Source organism: Penicillium verhagenii (assembly GCF_028828195.1).
Source record: "Penicillium verhagenii strain IBT 33310 chromosome Unknown utg000009l_segment0_segment0, whole genome shotgun sequence".
Classification (NCBI taxonomy): domain Eukaryota; kingdom Fungi; phylum Ascomycota; class Eurotiomycetes; order Eurotiales; family Aspergillaceae; genus Penicillium; species Penicillium verhagenii.
Genome location: NW_026643173.1, coordinates 1,101,382 through 1,122,331, shown reverse-complemented (window position 1 = coordinate 1,122,331; position 20,950 = coordinate 1,101,382). Strand labels below are relative to the sequence as shown.

At 45.7% G+C, this 20,950-nt stretch overlaps 6 protein-coding genes across 6 annotated transcripts; 2 read left to right on the top strand and 4 right to left on the bottom strand.

Annotated features, from left to right (window-relative positions):
* Window positions 1-1,181: 1,181 nt before the first annotated feature.
* N7466_009469 (MFS efflux transporter) lies at window positions 1,182-2,705 on the bottom strand (the record flags this gene model as incomplete). Its single annotated transcript, XM_057168858.1, has 1 exon — window positions 1,182-2,705. One exon carries the CDS (start codon window positions 2,703-2,705, stop codon window positions 1,182-1,184), a length of 1,524 nt encoding a protein of 507 aa, XP_057017564.1.
* Window positions 2,706-4,260: 1,555 nt separating this feature from the next.
* N7466_009468 (Transcription factor) lies at window positions 4,261-5,207 on the top strand (the record flags this gene model as incomplete). Its single annotated transcript, XM_057168857.1, has 2 exons — window positions 4,261-4,462; window positions 4,525-5,207. 2 exons carry the CDS (start codon window positions 4,261-4,263, stop codon window positions 5,205-5,207), a joined length of 885 nt encoding a protein of 294 aa, XP_057017563.1.
* A 790-nt stretch (window positions 5,208-5,997) lies between these two features.
* N7466_009467 (uncharacterized protein) lies at window positions 5,998-6,249 on the bottom strand (the record flags this gene model as incomplete). Its single annotated transcript, XM_057168856.1, has 1 exon — window positions 5,998-6,249. The coding sequence occupies one exon, from the start codon at window positions 6,247-6,249 to the stop codon at window positions 5,998-6,000; it is 252 nt and encodes an 83-aa protein (XP_057017562.1).
* Window positions 6,250-10,929: 4,680 nt separating this feature from the next.
* Window positions 10,930-11,532, bottom strand: N7466_009466 (uncharacterized protein; the record flags this gene model as incomplete). Its single annotated transcript, XM_057168855.1, has 2 exons — window positions 10,930-11,457; window positions 11,506-11,532. 2 exons carry the CDS (start codon window positions 11,530-11,532, stop codon window positions 10,930-10,932), a joined length of 555 nt encoding a protein of 184 aa, XP_057017561.1.
* Window positions 11,533-13,619: 2,087 nt separating this feature from the next.
* N7466_009465 (P-loop containing nucleoside triphosphate hydrolase protein) lies at window positions 13,620-16,524 on the top strand (the record flags this gene model as incomplete). Its single annotated transcript, XM_057168854.1, has 2 exons — window positions 13,620-15,747; window positions 15,806-16,524. 2 exons carry the CDS (start codon window positions 13,620-13,622, stop codon window positions 16,522-16,524), a joined length of 2,847 nt encoding a protein of 948 aa, XP_057017560.1.
* Window positions 16,525-17,302: 778 nt separating this feature from the next.
* N7466_009464 (aromatic acid exporter family protein) lies at window positions 17,303-20,715 on the bottom strand (the record flags this gene model as incomplete). Its single annotated transcript, XM_057168853.1, has 7 exons — window positions 17,303-17,768; window positions 17,827-18,956; window positions 19,010-19,818; window positions 19,889-20,004; window positions 20,062-20,258; window positions 20,332-20,455; window positions 20,645-20,715. 7 exons carry the CDS (start codon window positions 20,713-20,715, stop codon window positions 17,303-17,305), a joined length of 2,913 nt encoding a protein of 970 aa, XP_057017559.1.
* Window positions 20,716-20,950: the final 235 nt, after the last annotated feature.

Sequence of the window (20,950 nt, the reverse complement as noted above, 5' to 3'; positions counted from 1 at the left end):
GCATGCACAGAATGACTTGGGTAAGACGCTCTGTTAGAGCCTTAAGCTGCTGGGCCTTAACACCATTAAGGCCGCAGGTTATATCTTCTTCCACAAGATCACTGAAGGTCTTGCAGTGAACCTTTTTCGGGTAGCTGAAAGCGTATCGTGACACCAATACGTGGATCTGCGCTTTCTAAAAATCCTTTTCGATAGGTGAAAGATCGTCTAACCGACGGATGGGCACTTTCCTGGCGCTGGACTTTCGGAGAGTGGCAAGTCGGTATGTGGGCGTTTGGAAAAGCACGAGCTGGTCACACCAAATTTGTACATGCTCGTGAGCCACCCGGGATGCGTGTTGTTGAGCGATAAAAAGCTTCAAGCCGGGGCGTGTTCAAGTTGGCCTCAAGGATGGTCCGAATTCGACTATCCATCTCCAATGCTGGTTGTGCACTGTACAGCTGATTGATGGCGATGATTTGAGCATCAATAGTACATGACAAATTGGGAGCCATGCAGATTGCGATTTCGAGAGTCTTCCATTGAAACCATTGAGAGCGGCCTGAAATTGATGAAGTCACCATAATGTGAGATTTTGGTGTCGATTATGAGCCCCGCATATTGAGGTTCTTTTTAATCAAGATATGCTCATCTTCAGGGCACAGAGTGAAGTTGAAATCCGCAAAATCCGCAATGACTGGAGCTGGATTTGCCGTGACTTTCAAGGAATTTTCGTCGGTCGTTGTCATCAATTGTGAAAGCTAAATAAGCCGGTGCCGTCAAGCGAAATCAATAGCTGTAACACGTACAGTAAGCAAAGGAACAAACAAATTTGTACTATGGTCCAGAAAACACGAGAAAAATACACACAGAGAGAAAAGAAAGAAAGAAAGAGAAACAATCTGAAGGAAAGAAACAGTCTTAAGTAGTTGCAGGTGGTGCCTCTCCTGGATGGGTGCTTGGGAGTTACTGCATGCAGCATGAGTGCCTGGCACAGTAGAGCCCCTCCTGTGTTGGTGCCTGGTGACTCATGGACGAGAACCTGAGGTATATGATAATTTGATAAATACAATACGGGCAGGGAACAGGGCGGTGAAGTTAGAAGTTGAAATTGGGATGTGTCGTTAGGGTGGCGGTTATCGGCCTCCGCAGCGAGTACGTACACCTGCCCTTCACGCCAGGGCGATCAATATTATTCAACATCAGTCGGAACGTTTCGCAATTCTTGGCAAGCAGCACCAACTGACAAGCATCATGGCGTAGAGGACCAGACAGATAGGATGTAAAACTACTGTGCCAAGATGCTGCGCGAGGAGACCGGTAATGAACGGAGCAAAGGCACCGCCACTACTTCCCATTGCGGTTATGAAGCTCAAACTCGCCGTTTGAATGTTGCGAGGGAGCAATTTGCTGAAAACCACGGCTCCACAGGGGTAAACAGGACCCAGAATCAATCCAATGATGGCGACTGCGACCGCCTGTCCAATAGTGTTCGGGATGAACCATGCAAGCAGCTGAAATATAATAGCACACAGCGTAAGCACGAAGACTGATAGTTTTTCTCCGACGCGATGGGCTGGGTGGGAGAGAGCAAAACGGCCGATAGTAATGCCCGCCCAGAAACCGGAGCTAACGTATCCAACATGAGCCGGGTCTCCGTCTCGATAACTTATCAGGTATGAGACAATCCAACCGGATATCGATACCTCGGCACCTTGGTATGCAAATATGAACAACGCCCCCAGAAGAGTCACTTTGCTTTTGACAGCCTTTCTCAGGACACTTTTTTGGGCGGGCTGCTGCGCCTCGTCCTGGACGAATGCTGTTCCACGAACACATGGGACAAGTTGGCCTGGCAGCTCTTTCTCAAATCCTTTAAGAGCCCAACCTGAGTATAAGAGATTGAAGACAGCCAGAGTCAGGCTAATGAAGTAGAAGTACGTCCACTGGATCCCATGCGATACCATTGCGGTAGCGATCAGTGGAGCAATTGTTCCGCCGATGCCATAAGATCCGTGAGCGACGCCCAAGACTTCAGTCCCATTTACCATATTGGCCAAGAAGACATTGTTCAGGGAAATGTTGATGGACGTACCGAGCCCGATAAGCAAGGAGCTCACGACGACGACCGGGAAGGGTACTTTGCAGACAATCAGGGTGAACGCTGTGAGTAGGAGTGCTTGACATATCATGGACGTTTTCGAGCGGCCAAGTCGACTGCTGACAGCATGAGTGAGCGGTGCAGCCAAGATGAATCCTACGGCGTTGGCGACAAAAATCAACGACACGGTCGAATATCCGATGTGATAATCCTCCTCCATGTATGGAATCAATGCACCAGGGGCACTATCCCCCAAACCGTTGGCCAGGAACATCATGCAGGCACTCAAAAAACGCCATTTATTCCTCGGAGGATTCGAAAGACTTGGTGCCACATCTGCCGTAACAAGACCGGCTGGATCCTGTGCTCTTTCGTGGTCACGAGGTAAACCGAGAGACGCTGAAAGGCTCTCAACGTCTGTCGAATTTAGTAGCGTTTTCACCGCTCTGGGTGATGATGATGGATATCCTCTCGTGGGAGAGGAACTGCCTGATTGGAACTCGTCTAATTCAGGATATGTCGGTCGAGAAGCTACACCTTGGTGATCTTTGCGAACCACCGCCACTAGATTCGCGATCTGGGGAGTAATTCCCCCCTCAATGATAGCACTAGGCCGGGCAGCCATGACAATGAAGGTGTTTTGTCAGGTGCTTTTGAATTGTAACGAGGAAGAGGTCTCTGTATTAGTTAGCTTCCACCCTGAGCTCCATGTCCGCAAAATAACTTATTGGACATGCTGCATGCACATACATGTCGTTGGCAGAACAGAGATGAAATTTTGGCAGTATGGGATCGGTATGGACTCAGCAGTTGAAACAATTAATGGAAAAAACCAGTCGACGCTAATATCAAGTACAACCATCGGCGTTCCCTTTTTATAACATGGTATATGTACTTTTGCCCGCATAGATTCGGACTTTCCTAATTGAGCTGGCGGAGTTTCCGTTTAAGATGTTCACCGCTCAAAGGCAGTGTAAATTAGTAATCCTTTGTTGCCACACGCCGCGGACTAACCTATTTATCATCAATCCCCACACAAATATTGATTGATGGAGCTCACTTTCATGGTTAGCAGTGATTGGAATAATATCAAGCGAAAACAGTCACGGCGAGCGTGTGCCTGCTGCCGCCAAAAAAAGGTACTGTTGTAGAAAACTGCTTTTATTACAGTCGAAGTGGCAAACTGACAAGATGGTAGAAACGATGTCATCATAACAACCCTGGATTACAAGCATCCGGGAAAGACCAACAAGTGAATTTATCTGATACGGCGAATGCCTCGAGAGCCAACTCTGAAGGTCTAGAGCAACACCTAGCGACCACAGACCCACCTACAGCACCAAAAGATGATCGACCAAGTGCTACTCTTTTTCGAGGAGATGAGGAGCAAATTTTAGGTATTCCCCGCATCTCTGATGCACCTGAAGTCGCAGCGGAAGAAGGGTCAACTACTCGTCGTTTCGCATGCGACTCAAACCCCATCGTGAATTTTTTAGAAGAGAAGGGATCAAGATTGCGAAAAGGCCGATCTCAAAGAGGGGATGTAGGAGGATGGTTTCGTAATGAGGACACTATTCCACAGCAAGAATGGCCCCGCGGTTCTTCTCTATCGACACCGAATGGGCTGCACCAGCTGAAAGCTGTCGGTCAATTGCCCTCAAAGCAAAGGCAAGAGGCATTGATAGACATCTACTTTCGTCGAATACATCCGGTACTACCTCTTATGGATGAGGCCGATATACGCGCTCAATTTCAAGAGGGTGTACTGTCTACCCAGCTTATCCAGTCAATCTGCCTTGTTGCATCGAAGGACCGGAGTGCATCATCTTTACTTTGTCTTGACCAAGATTCAACGGTTTTGACACTCGAAAAATTCAGCAATCTACTATATCAGGATATCATTCTGAATATGCCGAGAAACTCCGGAGGAAAAAAAAGTCACCGCTATACGGATTTTAGCGCTCTTGTCTCTTCACGAATGGGGACCTACTGGATTTGAAGATTGCTCTTTGCACTTGGTTCAAGCCATCCATCATGCTCAGACAATAGGTCTACACTTAGTAAGGCCTGATGACCAGCAGACTGCCCCGTCTCTAAAAGCTCTATTCTGGTGTTTGTGGAGCCTTGACAGATGGAATTCTGCCATTAATGGGAGGCCAGTAATGATGCACGACCAAGACATGGGCCAGAAAGTGGATGACGTTCTTCCGCATATGGCTCCGCCTTTTCGCATATGGCTCCGCCTCACCGACAGGTTGGATGAGGTAATTCGATTCTACCGACCAATTGTGGACAGAGATGATGAAAAGGAGCTTGATCTCCCAATCTTCGAGGAACTGGTTAATATTTCCAACGCGTGGGATATTCCTAGAGATTTGCTCGGTACTGGAATCCCTCAAATATTAATTGCGACCTTCAAATGTTCTGTGGCTGACAGTGAAAAGAGTCTCTAGATATGTTTTACCACGGAGTTGTAATTCTCTCAACACACTCAAAAGGATTGCAGGGCCGCTCACGACCGAGGGTATCGAGAATTCGTCAAAGCCATTCAATCTTCTCCATTGCGTCAATCCTTCGCAAGCAAGATATCCAAGACTTTCTCCCTTTGCCTATGACTGCTTATACCCTATCGCTTGCCTTCTCAGTTACATATAGGCAGCCGAGAGAAGAAAAGCTGCCCAGTGGTCGACAAACAGCAAAGGAGCACGTTGACTTGTTCTATCAATGTCTTAGGATACTAAGTTCAACGTGGTGGTCAGCTGCTATAATGACGTGTTTGGGAAATCGTGTTTTGAATGACAGCCTGCGTGGAAAGAACCCGGAACGATCCACTGGGTCAGAAATGGACCAAATACGATCAAACTCTCAGGACATGATAACCCCTTCGTTCGGCGGTACGCAGGCGTTGGAAGAAAGTGAAGGGACGTACATGAACGTGGCTACCATTGATCAGCGCCAAATAGGATCAGATCTTGCAACCAATTTTGACGATTTCGTTGACAATTCCGATATTATTAGTGGCAACATTGAGGATTTTGATTTATTCTTTGATAACTTCCTTGATATCAACTTTCCCAGGTCTTCCGGTGATCAATTCTTCCTGGATTTCGATATGCTTAACTCCTGAGCTAATGATAACCTACTAGTATTGGCCACCTATACTAAAGTCTAAAATGTATGGTATATCATCCAAAAAAGCTGAGCTAATAAATTCATGGATCTTTATTAATACTGTCTCTCCTTAGCCCAGCCAGGCTCACCCACTCTCGCCCTGCTTCTCACCCTACCTATTGCGCACTCACCCTTCTCACCCCGGGTCGCGCGACACAAAAGCGGCTCTCACCCATTTCTCACTCTGGCAGCACCCACCCGACTACTGGCCGCATTTAAGCCACACGCCGGTCAGTTAGTAGTATGGTGGGTGACCACATGCGAATCCTGACTGTTGTATGTTTTTTTTTCGATCTTGGTCTTTTTTAAAATTCATGTATTGACAGAATAGGAATCATATTTCCTGTCAATAATATGTTGATAATAAACCAGTTGCAGTATAGTATACTAGTATATCTAAGCTAGAAGACCAGTGGACCTTTCTTTTATGGCTCAATAAGGGGCAAGTAATAACACGTATCCCTGCAAGGTATTCCGACTTCATTGGTCACTAGGGCTAATTGTAAGGAGAAGAAAATAACACTAATGCATGCTCCTCAGAGCACATGTTTGGAAGGCTAACACAGCCCGCACGTATTTAAGGCTCAAACGGATCACATCAATACATATGTAGGTCCGCACGCTATATAAAGAAGAAAGACCTTAGAACTAACGCAACGCAAAACAACAGAATGGATGCTAAATAAAACTATATCCATTAATTCAGAAAGCAAAAGATTCCGAAAGGAAAGGCGAGAAAGTGGTACTTAACGACTTCCATGAATAGCAATGGCCAAAGCAAGCTTCGCAAATGCATCGAGGTCTTCAGACCGATTAATGAACCATGGACCGAACTTGTGCATTTTCATAAAATGTTCTTCAGTAATCCTATGGCGACGGCCTCTAGCAAAATCAACATATCTGCGGTCGAAGTCAGCAACAATAACATATAGCTCGACGCCATCTTGGCTAATCAAGAATATGGGGCTGCTAGCTGCTGGGCTGCGAGTTGCGATCATTGCGAAAACTTCAGCCGATTCTTGTCTTGATACATAAACCTCGTTGAAAATTCTGTTAGCTCTCTTTACCTCAATGAGTGCCTTCACATGCCCGGTCAATGGGTTCAATAACCACCCATCAACTTTAACAGAGAGGGTTGATTGTGTTGGAAATGAAACTCTGAAGTTCTTCCTCCTGCTCGACCAGTCGCAATGGACCTCTGGGTGGCGCATGGTTATCGCTTGCAGGAACGTCATTAAGCTAGACACAACTACCTCTTCATCAATGTCTTCCAAAACACGTGTTTTGAATGCCTGGATCACAATCTCTTGGTTTCTCTTGGGTAACTCCATGATCCCAAGTGCGGTTGCGTCTTTGGCAGACTGGCCAATTGCCCAAGACTTCGTACGGGTGTTGGATTCCACATTAGCTAGGTACTGCTGGAACGGTTGGAAGGCATTCAGCCAGGCCTCCGCACGGTCATGATAGGCAAGTAGCCCGAATTTGTGGAGAGTCGGCTCTCTAAGCCGATTTTGGGGTTCCTCTCCCGCCGGCCAGAGTATTCGCAGGGTTAGGAATTCAGCCCGTCTTATTTTTGATCCACCGGTCCATTGAATAGATGCTGGTTGCGGGACTCCCTGCGGGTGGTCTCTGTTGGCAGTTATTTGCCACTCCTCGAAAGAGGCTGGCAAGTCCACCGGGCTTGCCCTACCTGCAGCTGTGCTTGAAATTGCTGAAAAAAAGAACCAATGGCTTGCGAGTAGTGGTTTCGATGAAAGCTTTGATAATTTTCGTGGATGTCACTGCACCTAACTTGAGCCTTCCGTCAGATGTAAGTCCACTGCAAAGAGCCTGGGGATATCAGGCTTCCTTTGAAAATGCTGGTCAGAATGTTGGATGATTGCTACTGATTGAAGGAAGCTTTCGTGAATAGGGGGAGGGGTATAAAAGTGTTGGCGTAAGGCCAGGAGGTAGCAGAACTACACGGTAGGTCTGGCACATGTGCAGACGAATGGTAATGAGGTGGAGAACATTTGAAGGCTCTCAACGAGGATTATTCAGACGTGCTATGATGAGGAATTTCTTTAAATATATGTTCGAACCACAGTTTCGTCTACCCTTGACGACTATGGTTCGAGGAAAAGAAAGAAAAGGCACAGAGAAGACAATGATGGTATTCTCTCTATACGAAGCGGGATGGAGAGGAAAGGATGGAGAGAAGGAGAGGAGAGAGAAACTCTTACTCCTACCTCCAGACCTGACTTCCTGACTATCTATCTAAGCTACCTAATCTGGACTAGTCGCATACTGAAAACCTAGGATCCGTAGGGTAAAGTACCTTATACCTTAGGAACCTATATGCTCTAATAATATATGTATATTATTCTCCCTATATTACCCTCCTAAGAAAGTAATTTATATACTAATATTAAATGCTTATGGCTAGTTACTGTTATTTTGCCGGTACAACATGGGGAATTCCTTCCAAACACTAGTACTGAGTCCTAGGCCAAATTCCGTCATATGCCATCTTTTTTCCAGTTGGCCATTCATATAACATGTGATTCATATATAGCGCTCCGTAGGCTGGTGGACTGAAAAAGAGAGCACTCAAGAGGGAATATTATTTATAAGGACTAATAAGAAGTCCTTAGTACATTTAGGGGAATGTAGTCAACTATCTTTTAAGCCTCACAAGAGACTTTAAGTCTATGTATTATATACATATATAGAATATATCCTAGAAGTCTTTAGTAGGATATATTTGAAGCATAGTCCATTTAGCATATCCGGTAGCCAGTCTATTCAACCATCAACAATAAGAACCTTATATCAATCTCATTCTCCTTATCCGATTTTTTTCTATCTTATAGTATATATAGGTCTTCTCTATATCTTATTACTCTATTCTATATATTATATATAATCACAAGTAGCTATATATAGATTACATTTCTACTATGATAGTATAGCCTGTAGCCTGTGACTCGTGAGGTTGCGTTGGAATGTCGGACATATGACTGGAAGGTGCTGACTCTTGTATAATCAATTGATCGTGTTTATGGCTGCAAGGATAGCAAACAGTTTGTTAGTAGCGGTCGTAATAACTAGTAAACTACAGAGTTTACCTGCAGGCTATGAAGCCGCCTTCAACTCCGTGGACGCTGACATGCGTGGGAAGTCACGTGACACGTGGATATTCTTCTTACTTAGTAGTCAACTTTCCCTTTCTCTCTCCATAGCCAATCACACACGGTGACAACTCTACTCGCGTCTCTATTCCTCTTGGCTCTCTCTCATAGTAGTATAGGTACTACTCATAATTAATGGAGCACCGTAACCCTGGAAGCAGAGAACTGTAGTTACATTGGGTGACAGTGGACACTGGAGTTTAGACACTTCCATTTTTCCCCGTAAAAAATGGCAAAACTCACCAACTTTGATATTCAATATCTCCGTAAATCTCTATATGAACTTTTTTTTCTGATTATGGTCATGTTATAAAGAATTAGATAATAACTGCTTCTTCCAATAAGAAATTGTAGTATGCTTTTTCCTGACAGAGCTGCACGACCTTGAAGTTGAGGATGAAAAAAATCATCCAAATTTGTTAGTGAACGGGCCGCATCCCCATAGTAAAAATACGAACTTTTATTGAAAAATAGCGTATCTTATTTCCAAGCCAAACATTTCCACAATACAAGCATTTAAACCGAGATCCTAACTATAAAGATCAATTATCAATCATTCATTTAGAGTTAAAGCGATTTAAAAATTATCTTTTACGTCTAAAGTTGTTAAAATAATTGTAACCAAAGAGGGCGAGTTTTGCCATTTCTTGCGGGAAAAAACGGAAGTGTCTAACTCCAGTCACCCTATGTATCCTTTGCTATGATATAGTTGTACCTAACTATCGATCATAGGTACGTCATTATTACCCCTCTAGTATATGTTTGAAGGAAGAATTTTTATTCAAAAAACACCTCTACAACTACAGCCCAACCAACTGCAAGCGAAGTTTTCGGAATGCGGTTTATGTCGCTAACTCGTGCCACGGAGGAAGATCCACTTGCAACGGATGATGTGGAATTGGAGACGAGGCGCAGCCCTCAACTAAGCAACCTTTTTCAGTACTTCGTGGCTGCAGAACAGCAGTTTTTTTCATCTGCAGAGCTTGTCTCGTTTGGCATAGACGCAATCGCTCTTCCTAATATGATCTCCTTGTCATGTAAAGGGTGCCACTTCCAACCTCTCGATTCTCCCATCTTTACTTCTGTGGTCTGCTCTCTACTTGATATTATGGATAAGCATCCGAAACCCCTACTTTCGAGTCGTATGCAATGCCCGGGGCCTATTACCGCTCTCCTAGAAACTAGCAAGCGTGCTATGTGGAGTAAGCTTTCCCCAGAAAACCGAGAAGTCCTCCTAGAGAGTGGACATTGGGATCCTATCTCGTGCGTATTGCCCCATATATAATCATGCTCGCTTTCTAAGATGTACTAATAGGATTACTCATAGTCCGATGTGCACCCATAAATTCTTCGGGGTATGTTCTGGTATGGCATGGGGACCAAACTTGCATTTTAGTTTGACTTCTCTTTATGAGTGGGTTGGACCTAAAGAAAACAATCTTGGACAATCTCATTTAAAGATATACATGACCACTGCATGTGTCGGGGATGAGGAGAGACTTTCCCAGGCAGAGCTAAGTGTTATTATGAATGCCTTCTACAACCGGGTTTATGAAGTAGGTTATGAAGAGCATTCGATATTTCCAGTGAGTTTTTGTTGGAAGGGTCTAGTCAGAAGACACATGTGCATATGAATAACCAAAACATGACTATACAGATTCTTCTTATCTCGGAGTTCTATTGGTGTAGTATCCGCATTATTGAAGCGGTATTTAACGTGCAGAATGAGAAAGCAACCTTGAAGTTCACCCCACTTTGTGATTTCACCAGCAGAGATGAGTCTCCTTGGGATTTATTCTTGCGCCACGAAGGGAGTCAGCCATGTTTAGACTGCTGTCTGTCCAATGCTATCGTCTCTTTGACAATTTAGCTTCATTTTCCCTCTCTCTTATCGCTCCCGACTGCTGAGGTCTTACCCACACGATTCTATCAATATTGTTATGATAGGCCTTGTCTCGCTCCTATTTGAAGTCAATGTTCATGGTCATAAAGCATGCTTTTTAAGTTATTTATGTATGGGTTCAAGTCTTCCCACCTGAAAACAGCCCGTGCCCAGGTGTAAACATTTGAACATTCCATGTGCTTCTATAAATACAACCGTTATACAGCAAAGGGTGATTTCTCACCCCAACCTGTCTATTACGCACTCGCCCTTCTCAGAAATGACCGAGTGTTTTGCTATATATTTCACTCAAATGGTATATCCACTACATACGACCATAGGGTGTGGAGAACAGGGCTTCCCGTCCGCTCAGCCGTACTTAAGCCACACGCCGGTCAGTTAGTAGTATGGTGGGTGACCACATGCGAATCCTGACTGTTGTATGTTTTTTTTTTTCTCTCTCTCTCTTGTTGTTTGGTTGGAAAACGTATCCTTTCCAGGCGATAATCCGTGAGTAATTACTAGCTAAGGATGTGCCAATACCCCGAGTCCTATCCTTCATAATGGATGACATGAGTGAATAATGGTACGTACATGCTACCATTGTCATGTGTGACTGACGTTCCCTAGGAATGCGATTCATGGAACTGGATATCTCTGTAGATGTCCAGTTTATTTGACTCGAACTGCCAAGCAGGCAAGCAAAGTTTTGTGACCGCGAAGCCAACCGACCTCATCGTGTACAAAAAGGCATTCCATGCGATTTCACCAGGCGTGGAAATCGTAGAAGGGGTAAAGAACAATACTTTGAAGAGCCTCAGTGCGTGAGCATCGACGGGAAAGCTGTGGTGGGATCTGGGAGGGTTAGGTTGTTCTCGTATGTCGACTTCGGCGATAGAGGCAGCATTTTCTTGTTGCTTTACGCGTGTTTTGACTTTTGTCTTGACCTGCACCGTGTTGACTGTCTGCGCAGTAAAATCCGGATAGAGCTGGGAGAAAGGTTTGTAGAACGCGTGGACATCTGCACCGTCAGGTTTGTTTGCTGTAGGTGTGACAGACGAAGGGTCATTTGTCTCGGTCCATCCGGGGTGCACTGTAAAGTACGAGCCCGAGAAAGGAGAGTGTGGACAGCCGTACCGCTCAGGTTCCCGGTCCTACTGATAATGATTCGATCAATGGTTCCCAGAATATGTCAAAATGACTTTCCGCTTTGCGCAGAGCCTCGACATTTTCTTTCGTACGACGCTTTTCAAACAGGCAAGTGAGCTTGTGACTGGATGTCCACTTTGATATGGATATGCCTACACCAGCAACAGAAAGATGACTTACATTACAAGAGGAACGGGATTACTTTTGCGGGGAAATGAAATAGCAGCAAGGGATCAGGGGGTAAGAATCGAGATGTGACCTGTCAACTGTGGGACTTGGACGGTGGCCGATAGCCGCCATATGCCCACTGCCAAAAAACCAGACAAGGTAAACCCACTCTGGGAGAATCGCTTTCACTGTAACATTTGTTGGGTGTACTAGTTGTGTAATGAGTGAGTACTCCCAAAATGTCTAGAAGCAAATTCAATAAGTTGATACTGCTTTTGTTGATTTCACCTTCATAAGAATCATAACCGAGTGCGAGCGACGGTTTCTCGGCCGGAACGCAGATGAATACAACCCTGAAAATGCCGTTTCTTTTCGCGCTGTTCTCTTTCTATTTTCCCCAGAGAACCATATATTTTCTGTCTCCATTACATATGTATATACAGAATCTGCTCTGCGATAAATGCAATCATGTGTGCTCAACGGTGATTCTGTTGGATCAAGTACCATGTACTGCCTAAGCATGCACGGGCTACGTGGCTTTCCCTAGTTCGAGAGACCACATATACTTTTATGTACCTCGAGTCCTCTCATATCCACTAGTGTACTAAGGTATAGAGGCGTATAGCCAAGAATATGAAATGACACCAAACTCCCCCGTACCAAAAGAGGTGATATAGCGGGGTCTGTCTAGCGAATCGGTATCGCATGCATAGGTGAGAAAGTGAGCATTGAGCAGGTGATGCATTAGATCCCTGTACTTGGGCCCAAGACAAACAAAGGTTTGGAAGATCCAGTTGTGATCATAACACAGTTCCTTCCCAACCCTGGCTGTTGCCTACCTAGGCACCAGTGCTGCACCAGAACTGAAATTCTACAAAACCTTGGGAGATTTTACTCTGCTAGGCACTGTAGGTTGTGCTAGTGAAAGTCATATTTCTGATTTGAAGTGCCTGTTTTCATCGGCAGCATGTCTTTTTCATCGTGGGGTTCAGATTCAGAACCCACCGAGGCTGAAAAAGAGCCGCTTTCCCCCGCAACAACCGAAACCTTGGACAACACCACTTCCCCGCTAGCGATAGCAGACCACCTCCGAACCCATTGCAATCGGCTAAGAGTTCTGCTACAAAATACCATTCGATCGGAGCTGGAATATATGCTAAACTTCCGACAGTATCAGTCATGCAGCTTTTCCGTTTCACAGTTGAGTCAGTCCAACGAGGACATAAATGCGGACTATCACTACCGGTCACCTCTACCTCTACCTCTACCTCCGTTTCCACACCCGATGGCGCGACGGGCACGACGGGTACGAAGAGATAGCCTGAGTGACATTGAAAGCTGTCATAGCAGTTACAGCATAAGTGCAACCCCAAAAACGAGCCATACCACGGTACAACTCTGCTGGGAGAACACATTTAGTACCCACAAATGGAGGATGATTCCTAATCAGCCTCTATTTTGTCTACTATCCAATGGCCAAGTTTCTACCTTGGCCTCAATTGTCGAAGAAGAGCGAAACTATAACAGAAATGACTGCATTACCATTCGCAGCAATTCCTTCTCCAACATAAACTTCATCCTTCAAGCCATGACCGATCAGCTCCCATCCTTGGATTTCAAGTTTCTTCGGCTGGAGACCCCTGCGTGGGAGATGATCGGTCTCCTTGATGTTTTGGAGAGGCGGAAGACACTTCCGTTGTCGGAGGAATTGGTTTTCCTTCAGGGAAACATCGCTGCCCGTGATATCTCGGTTGAAATGAACACATTTATCGAGACACTCCAAGAAAAAAATGGTCAGAAGATCTTCAATTCATATTAAGGATGAGAACTAGAGGCTGATTGAGTCTTAACTGCTATAGAAGCCTGGATCCCCGCTTTCAACCGACGCGTATCACTTTTCATAGAGTCGATAGAAAAACAGACAACAGGTAATGGGCTACTACCTCGATCTCACTCAGAAAGCATTTGGCTAACGCTATTCCATTCCTCAGACCAGGATATGTCTCCTCTCTGTGAGGCTATCATTAAAGCCTTCCACAATTACACTACCCAGACAATATTGTACATTGGCTCCCCCGAGAAGTTACAAGGGGCTCGAAACCACCTCAAGAAGTTGAACATCTCAAAAAGGGACATTGCAATTCTATCACCACAGACCCGAAATGACCCGACCGCAATTTGGATGAGGAATCCTTGTGGCAACACAGACCCTTACTTGGTTGCCCGCCACGAGATTGACGGCCTTCGAGTCCTGTCCCAAAGATTGAAGGCAGAAATCTCACTTGAAATTGAAGTTTCAAAGAATCCGTTGCATCACAGCGTTCGAGTAATGCGATATTTGGAGGACTCCGTGGATAATGTTCGTTTCTTCCATGCATTTTCACAAATCAACACCGAGAAGGAGGACCAGCAAGGGCTGGACGGGCTGGCAAGCCCCGAAGAAATACATCCCATGTACAACAAATGGATCTCTGGAACACGACTTGAAGACTTGGGTATCAACGTAAACCCAGAGTACCTGGACATATGGGAGCAAGAGCCGGAAGTGCGCTATGAGAAGCTTGCAGCATGGGAGTCTGATATCAGGAGCATCCAGACCCAAAAGTTAGCTCCATTGATGAAAGATTACGATCTGTGCCAGCTAAACCTGGACCATCACAACACCAAGAATGGACTGGAAATCTCAAACATTTGGGCCAAAAGGCTTGTACTCTGTGACTCGAAGAATATCTCATCATGTTTGCCAGAACTGTCCTGCATCATGGCTGACACGGTATTGGTGCAAGGGGCAGATGAAATAGACGAGGCTTGCATACTAGCGCTTCTACCACCAACGGCAAAGAGGCTTGTGTTGATCAAAAATGAACATAGCTGGAAGAGTAACTTCGCAGAGGAAGGCAAGACTCTGGCGCTGGAGCTAAGCCCGAATTCCTTATGGAACAGGCTGGAGGCTGGAGGGTTTCCTGTCACTCATCTTCCCGCCGAAGAACAGAACCAAGGGACCCCGGGACTATTGCAAGGCACATTCAAAGCCCCCATTCCCCTTTTCAACCTGCAAGAGAGGTTAGAAAGAAGCGAGGCATGGAAATCATTACAGAAAATGGTAGGCCTGGACAATGTCAAGAGTAGAGTGCGCCTTTTGGTCCAAAGAGAAAAGTTCAACGCGCAGCGGAAAAGCGATGGTCAGTTGACTGTGGTCAACTCACTTAACGGGGTCCTCATGGGCCCCCCCGGGAGCGGCAGGACTACGGTGGCCAGGCTCTATGGCCAGATTATGGCAGACTTGAATCTACTCAGCCCAGGCAATTGTAAGTACCTACTGGTACGCGACTATTATTTTTTGCTTCAATCAGATTTTATACTAATATGTGCTCAAACTCCAGTGATAGAGACAAGCGGCACCAGTCTGATGGGTAAATCTATCGAGCAAACCGAAGACAACATTCGAAAAGCCATCGAATCGGCTGTAGGAAACGTTCTCATAATCGAAGACGCGTATTACTTATGGGGCGGAAAGAGGAATAGTGACAGATTTTACAAAGCGGCAATTGACACCTTGGTAGGCTGTGTGTCGGGATTCGGACCATCGAACCAGTGTGTACTGCTTGTCGGGTACGAGGATCAGCTCGAGGAGATGATTCGCCACGCCAATCAACGCTTGTCGCGTCAGTTTCCACTGGAATCTGCATTCCGGCTCGCAGAATATTCGGTCGTGGAGTTGGAACGGATTCTGGACCTCCAGCTGGAAGAGGGTCACATTTCTTGTTCAACCGAGGCAAAGTCTGTGGCAACGGACATGATTCGCCGTGCTATGTTATCTCCCCGCTTTGTGAATGCTCGATACATTCAACAACTTCTGAAGAACGCAATCTCATCTTGCAAAAGACGATGTTTGTCTGACCCACAATTGAATCCAACAATCCTGGTACCAGAAGACTTTCAAAGGGTTTGGAACCGGCCCCTTGATGCCGAAGCAGAATGTAGAAAGGTCTTTGAGGGATTTGTTGGTTGTGATTCAATTCTTACGCAGCTATTGAATGATGCAAGAGTCGCCAAAATGTCTAGTGCGCGGGGTCTTAGCATGGGAGATTTCGTTCCATTCAATTATATTTTCCGAGGGGCCCCAGGTAGGCAAATTTCTTGTCGCGTCAAGTGTTTTTTTCTTTTTCATCTAACAACGAACAGGAACTGGCAAGACGACGATCGCACGGCGAATGGGCGAAATACTGTTCCACATGGGTCTTTCGACTACTTCTGAAGTAATCGAGTGCTCGTTCTCCGATCTCATTGGACATGACATGGGCCATGACGGGTCCAAAGTCATTGAGGTCTTTGACCGTGCCTTAGGCAAAGTTCTTTTTATTGATGATGCATCTCAACATCAAGAGACTGGGTATTATTGGAGAGACCCAGTCATTGATATCGTAGAGGCCTTGCAGAGCCCACAATTTAAGGAGAAGATTTTCGTTATCTTGGCTGGATACGAGCGTAATATGGACCGATTACTCTCCACTCATTTCACCTTACGAAGCCAGTTCAACCGAATCATGACATTTGAGAGTTTGACCGGGGAGCAGTCTGCACAACTGCTAGCTCAGATTCTCAACAAGAACAGCACCCTGGATGCTTCCGAAATCGGGGTGCCTACTTATGAGACACACTGGGAACTGTGCGAACTCTTCACTTCCTTGTCTCAGAAAGCCGGATGGGCAAATGCCCGCGATGTCCATACACTGTGTGATGATATTGTTCGCATGGTTTCGCTGGGTTTGCAAAGCCCTGATCAGCCTCTGAAGGTCACTATTGAGGTGGTATATGAGGCTTTGCGAAAGATGAGGGAGCTCCGGGATGCATGTGATGATCTACCTGCAGGCATGCATTTCACGTCCCATGTTCGCTACTAGAGAAGCCACACTTTGCAGTTGTTTTTGTTTGCCTTGATCGAAAGCAGCGAGTTTATTAGCGTTTTTGAATTTTGAACTAAATTGTCAACCAAGCACTTGAGAGTCATTGTGATAAATCGACGGAATTTTAATGGAAGTCTTTCAACCATGCATGTATTCCATCGTTTTGAGTCTTGACATCAGCACTTAGACAGCAGGCTTCGTGCTTTCAGAGTAAATGACTACTAGCCACATGGCGAAGAATAGTTTCAGAAATCTCGAATAGCAACGACCAACTCAAAAAGCATTGAATATATTTCGATGTGCCTGCTTCCATGTTCTGTTGTGGACATCTGTATTGCACACATGTGCATGTGTGTGAATTCATTCGTGATTCGTGATCAGACGCGTCAAGCGCAGTAACCTGAGATCCGCGACTTGGCGTGGTCTGGAGCCGCCAAACAGAGAGATAAATAGGGTTATATTTGACTCCGCTCCGAACTACCTGCCACGAAAATGAGCACCCAGTGCCACTCACGACCCATTAACTCCAGGAATTACCTACTGCTACTAAAAAATACATTTTCCACGTGAAATTTGAACATATCAAAAATGAAATTTTTGATTGGCCCCGGACTCAATCATTCAAATGTTGAATAAGGGTGCGAGCCGTCTTGAGTTGTGGAATCATGGATATATCTTCACGATCACCTGGGCATCTTCTTTTGGTTGTCAGGGCACAATTATGTCAATTCTCTCAAATGTGTATGGCATTAACAAGCACTTGAGGATAAAAGCCTTAGTCCATTTTTTCAATCTCCTTTATCGATTCCATATCAGCAGGCAGCTCCTTGCATTGGAAAATGTCTGTCAATAAGTGCAACTCTCCCACAAGATCTTTCGTCCCCGATAATAACTGAGATAGGTCAGCTTCCAGGGCCATCATCGTGATTTCTATCGACGCAATAGCCGAAAACCCCGGCTGATTGAAGTTCTCTGCGTTGAGAAGGCCTGCGTTTGGAGCAATAGATGCAAGCTGCTCCGTAGGCATACGAACTTTTGGTGCCTTGAGATAAAGAGGCAGTGGGGACCCTGTTTTTATGGCACCCGACAAAGTAGTAAGAAGAAATGTGACTTCATGGGAATTCAAGTCAAAGGAACCGATGAGCCGTTTAAGGTCTTCAAGCCAAGGTTCAGAGGATATGGGGCCGTTGAGGTGGAATGAATCGCTGATTTCCACTAGAGTTGCTGAAAGTTGAAGTACGCTAGGGATACCGTATCTGAGTGTTTGCATCAGCTGAAAGATGTGAGGAGCTAACTTACTTTCGCGCATTTTCTGCTAATCTCCAGTAGGCTTCCTTGGGAAACTTCCCTCCAGTTGTGGGTTCCCATGCAAAGAACCAGGTGTGCTCGTCCATTGCCTGTAACAGAACGATTTCCTTGGCAAGTACGCGAGTCCGAGCTTTTTCAAGGACCCTCCCAAGGCTCTTTTTGTTGTTATGATCTCCAGCCAGACCTTTGACCAGTATGGAGTTTGTCGTGTACACGGAGCTGTAGTAATGTGCGAGAAGATACAGAAAGGATGAAATGTCTCGTCGGAAGCAAGTTTTGACGGTGGTCACGGAGGGTAAATATGTGAAAATAAAAGCAACCCCAATGCCAACAACAACAGTAGCCAATCGATAGGGTGATAGCACGTAAAGTGCGTGGTATGCTTGCTCGTTGGACTCAGAAAATACCAACCCCGCTTTTTTGACCTGAAGGGCATAGCCGACAATTAACATGACGGTGACCATTTCGACAATCGGTGGGACGGGGTGAGTTGGAAACCTGATTAGTGGGTAGTGGGACAAGAACATGGTGATTCCAACAAAGACAAGGACGCCTGCTGGCTGGTGATCGACTATATACCAGTCGATATACGACATGATCATTCCAATCGTTGTTCCCAGGAGCCGCATTGATTGCCCATACATAGCTGACCCAACCGTTGACGTCATGCTAATTGCAATCATGATTGAACCCCAGATGAGGCGTTGCTCAATGTAAAAATGCTGCGAGTTTCGGAGAAAGGCCACAAGTGAAACTACCATGGTGGCCACTGCGACTCGGGCGCCAAACACAGACTCTGGCGAGCCGAAAAAATGATAGCCCTTCCGGAGTCTATCGCCAAATTTCTGCCATCTGCTTTGTGGGAGAAGGTGCTCTGGATCTTTGCCTGAGTGCAGGACATCGTCCAAATATATCCTACCAGTTCCGGATCTTTTGCTATATTGGAAATAATCCAACTCGAGATCCTCTCGGGACAATGCGGCCCAGAACCATTTCTTCAACACCTTCCACGTTGGAAGCACCAATCTTCGTTTATTCATGGTACCATCGTCAGCTTTTGAATCCGCATATTTGACCAACTCTGTGATTCTTCTCGCAGTTGAAATGAGGGAAGATTCCAGCTGGAGTGAAGTTAGGCTCTGCAATTTCAATCCAGGGGCTAGAAGAAGCCTACATCGAGGAGAAAGTACAGCTGGAATCGATGTCCTTCGTGCTGATGGGAGTTTATCCATTTGGCTGATTCAGAGGATCGAATCATGCCTGTCCATGAGAGCCAACTTTCCAATGCTTCCTGCCGACCTCGAATGAAGTGTTCAATCGTGTCTTCCAAATGTGTACACATGTGATCCTTGTTGGATTCAATATCGGATTTGGATAACGGTGGCGCTTTGCCGAGACGAAGAACGCGAAGAGAATGATCAAGACATTCTTTCATGGCTTGGATAAGTTGTTCGGTGGGAACGTGCCTCTGCTCCAATAGCGAACGCCACTTCTGCTGTTCCTCTTCCTGAGAAATGCCTTCCACCTTCTTCACTTGATGAGCTAGTTGTGTGCTGACTTCTACAAGTGACTCCATCCACAATATTGAGGCCAACACCCTTTTCAACAAGTGGGTGATGTTTGCGAGATCCTTTGGGCCTAAATAACCCCATCCAATCTCACGCTTCGCGTAGCGTAATTCCGATGTGACCTTGCCAAGAGCTCTGGTAGCTTCAATGGTGGCGTTTTTGAATTTCCTTGCTTCCGGCCATGAATCCGTGGTGTCATGCTGAGAAATATCTGAATTGCCATCCGCGAAATGCCAGTCACGCATGGGCAATGATTGCGCGAATTCGCGCCGGGCATCTAGTGTTCGCTGGATCGCAGCGAAATTGTTTTCCATGTGCATAGTGACGATTTTTCGAGACGTGAGTGGAACAATCAACACGTTGACTGCTGCCGCAAGTCCAAATCCAGCAAAGAATGTTTCCACCAGGCGTTTGACTGAAAATAAATCTTACAGTTAGCGATTGTATAGTGCATCCGACCGCGATCGCAAAGTGGGTAATCCTACTCAGGGTCGCAGCTTCATCGAGTATTTCGAACTGAGTTCCATATGTCCCCGTCACCTGGATGAAAATAGAAAATATAATCGAAGGAATGAAGTATTGTGGTCGAAAAGCACGGAACCTACTCCGCCTGTCAATGTTGGGGCCTTCCAAAAAGGGTACTCGTCAACAAACATACGTATTGGCCAGCCACACTTCAAAAGCCATCCATATTGCCATGTTAACACTGGCAGCAGCGTTATAAGGGCTCACAGCAGCACCAGCTACCGGACCACCGGTCTTGCCTCCCTGCGGTATATGGGTTGTATTCGCGCGAGCTCGGACGGCACACCACATTGATAGGAAAGATAATGCGACTGCGAGTCCAATCGCAAGCTAGCAAATAGAACAGCAAGTCAGCTCGAATACATGAAGACGCGTGTCAATGCAATTCCTAGTCCATACATACCATGGTTACTGTCAGGTTCTGAAAGAACCGGGCTCGTGGCGCGACGGGGATCGTGAGAATTGACATTATAGGTATGAGATAGCCAATGGTAGAAAACTCCTTTTTCACAGCGTCACTCTGATATCTGCAGAATATCAGTACATTTTGCCAATCTTGCAGCTCTCTCTCAAGAGCAATTTAGTATGGATATACATTGCGAGTCCAATTGTTGGTGCAATCGCACCTCTGTATTGCATAACTGTCAGTAGAGACTCGGATCATAATATGGAAATGATAGGGGCCTCATCACCAGTAAGCTCTGGGGAAAGCATACTTGAACATGAGCAGCACTATTGGGATATTCAGTCCCAGCTTCCCTTTGATCTTCTTCCATGTGGATGGCATTGTGGGAAATGCTATATTGATTTGTTTCTTCACATAGCAACAACATGAGATAATGAAATAGTGCAATTATTTGGTAGTAGGTACTGCTAGCATAGTTCTTCGTTATCCAACACGTAATGATGATATAGTGTCGCGGATGTACCGGAGAGTGCCTCAGGCATAACTTGATCCCGCGAAAGGAGGCTTTAACATGATCACGTAATCATAGTTCCCTACCCAAACACGCGCGCGTTTC